General features: G+C 33.6%; 1 protein-coding gene across 3 annotated transcripts in view; it reads left to right on the plus strand.

Moving 5' to 3' along the window:
- Window positions 1-2,084, plus strand: part of NAP1L1 (nucleosome assembly protein 1-like 1) — an 18,312-nt gene that overhangs the window by 7,826 nt on the left and 8,402 nt on the right. For all 3 annotated transcript variants that reach the window (XM_010186774.1, XM_010186776.1, XM_010186775.1), the window contains exons 5-8: window positions 49-129; window positions 370-498; window positions 996-1,067; window positions 1,690-1,829. In XM_010186774.1, the coding sequence (XP_010185076.1) occupies window positions 49-129; window positions 370-498; window positions 996-1,067; window positions 1,690-1,829 (422 nt within the window). The remainder of the gene's footprint in view (window positions 1-48; window positions 130-369; window positions 499-995; window positions 1,068-1,689; window positions 1,830-2,084) is intronic.

Below are 2,084 nucleotides of genomic sequence, written 5' to 3' on the forward strand. Positions count from 1 at the left end.
GTTGTAATGACTAGGGAATGTGAAAATATTATTGGTTTAATCTTCCAGCGAAGTGAAATCATCAATGCAGTTTATGAACCTACAGAGGAAGAATGTGAATGGAAAGCAGATGTTGAAGAAGAAATTTCAGTGAGTATCTTAGTTGGTTCTTATCAATATCTCAAGTTTTAGTATGGAACAAGATTTAATAAAGCAACTGAAGTTTAAAAAAAAGTTGGGTCCATAATGATTACTTGCTTATAACTATAAATGATTGTTTAAAGCATACACGTGAAATTTAATCTGTACTGGTATCAACATAGAACTGTTAATGAACCTTGTGGGCAGTCTTTTAAAATTAAGAAAAACTAATATTTTTATTCTATCAAGGAGGAAATGAAAGAGAAAGCCAAACTTGAGGAGGAAAAAAAAGATGAAGAAAAAGAAGACCCTAAAGGAATTCCTGAGTTTTGGCTGACAGTATTCAAGAATGTGGATTTGCTTAGCGATATGGTTCAGGTAGGTGGTAGTCCAGGCTTGCTTTAAGTAGTGTTAGCAGTTAATCCAGGAGCCTTTTAAAAAAGGAGTAGAAAACAGCACATTACTTGATATGCTTGTTGGAAAGCAAAAATGGAACAAGTACTTGAATGTCATCTCTGGTACTTTATTCAACAGAGACCACAGAGCACTCTGAAATACCTTCTTACTGTTTTATTTGTTGACTTATTTTTATTTTACCTTACTAACACTTTCTGTGCTTATAGGAGTGTGTGAGATGTGTATTAGATATTATTAGAAACTGTACTTGCTGTTTGCAGGGGTTTAGGTTGTGTTCTGCTGTGGAAACTGCAGCCATTGTTGCCATCTGCTGGTCATGTTCATAAAAATGTTTCAGTGCTGTAAACAAGGCTCTTGTCCTATGTAAAACTCATAAATACTGCTTTTTATCTCTGCAGTGTCTTACATCTGTGAACAATTTAATGTTATGAACACTGAATAAACTATTTTCTTTACAGGAACATGATGAACCTATCCTGAAACACTTAAAAGATATAAAAGTGAAATTTTCAGAAGTTGGACAGCCTATGGTTAGTTTAACCTGTTAAACAAGTTTACTTTTGTGTTATCTTAAGGCTTTTATTTGTATATTAGTAGCATGTTCTGTGATAGCCAATTGTCTTACAGGAATCTTGAGAAATAGGCAGCTGCTTCTTGTCTTCTGAAAAACAGTAGAGGGACCAGTACTGGTTTAGCAGTATCATATGAATTAATTTATACTTAAGTTAACCTTCAAATTCTGATGAGTTAATAATGTGGCCTTAATATATGATTTTACCTTTGAATTTTGATACCTCTGGGTAATTTTTGTTTAACTGTTACAATTGGATATAATTTCCTTGTTAGGAACCAGAGAGCTTGCAAGTTTTAATATTTTGAATTTTAATATCTCTGTATGTTAGGACCAGGATCTTGTCATTACTGCAAGCAGTATGATAAGTAATAAGCAGAAGAACATGGTAAATGAAAATATTTAAAGATTTATTGTAGAATGTGAGCAGCAAATTTCAGAATAAGTTACATAGGTGCACCATTTCAATATTGGTAGATATGGATATGTTCTGTTGTATGTGTATTTTTGGGTTTGGATTTTGGGTACTTAAAAGTTAAAGGTATGTGTTGCTGAACTGTCACTCTGCAATTCTTTTTAAGAGTTTCACTTTAGAATTTCATTTTGAACCAAATGACTACTTCACAAATGAAGTGTTGACAAAGACATATAGAATGAGGTCAGAGCCAGATGATTCTGATCCCTTCTCTTTTGATGGACCGGAAATCATGGGTTGTACAGGGTAAGTGCTGATAAATATCTTTAAGGCAATGTAACAGTTTCTTCCTTAGCATTATCCAACTGTAGGCTTACAGCATCTTGGCAAGGTGCTAGAAAAGATACTGCTGCCTAATAACTTGTAAACAACTGGATTTGACTTGAGCTTTTTTTAGTGTATTTTAGTAACTTCAATACAGTATAAAATGACATATTTATCATAGAATGGTTTGGGCTGGAAGGGACGTTTAAAAGTCTTCTGGTCCAACCCCCCTGCAAT

Source organism: Mesitornis unicolor, unplaced genomic scaffold (assembly GCF_000695765.1).
Source record: "Mesitornis unicolor isolate BGI_N332 unplaced genomic scaffold, ASM69576v1 scaffold6116, whole genome shotgun sequence".
NCBI lineage: Eukaryota > Metazoa > Chordata > Aves > Mesitornithiformes > Mesitornithidae > Mesitornis > Mesitornis unicolor.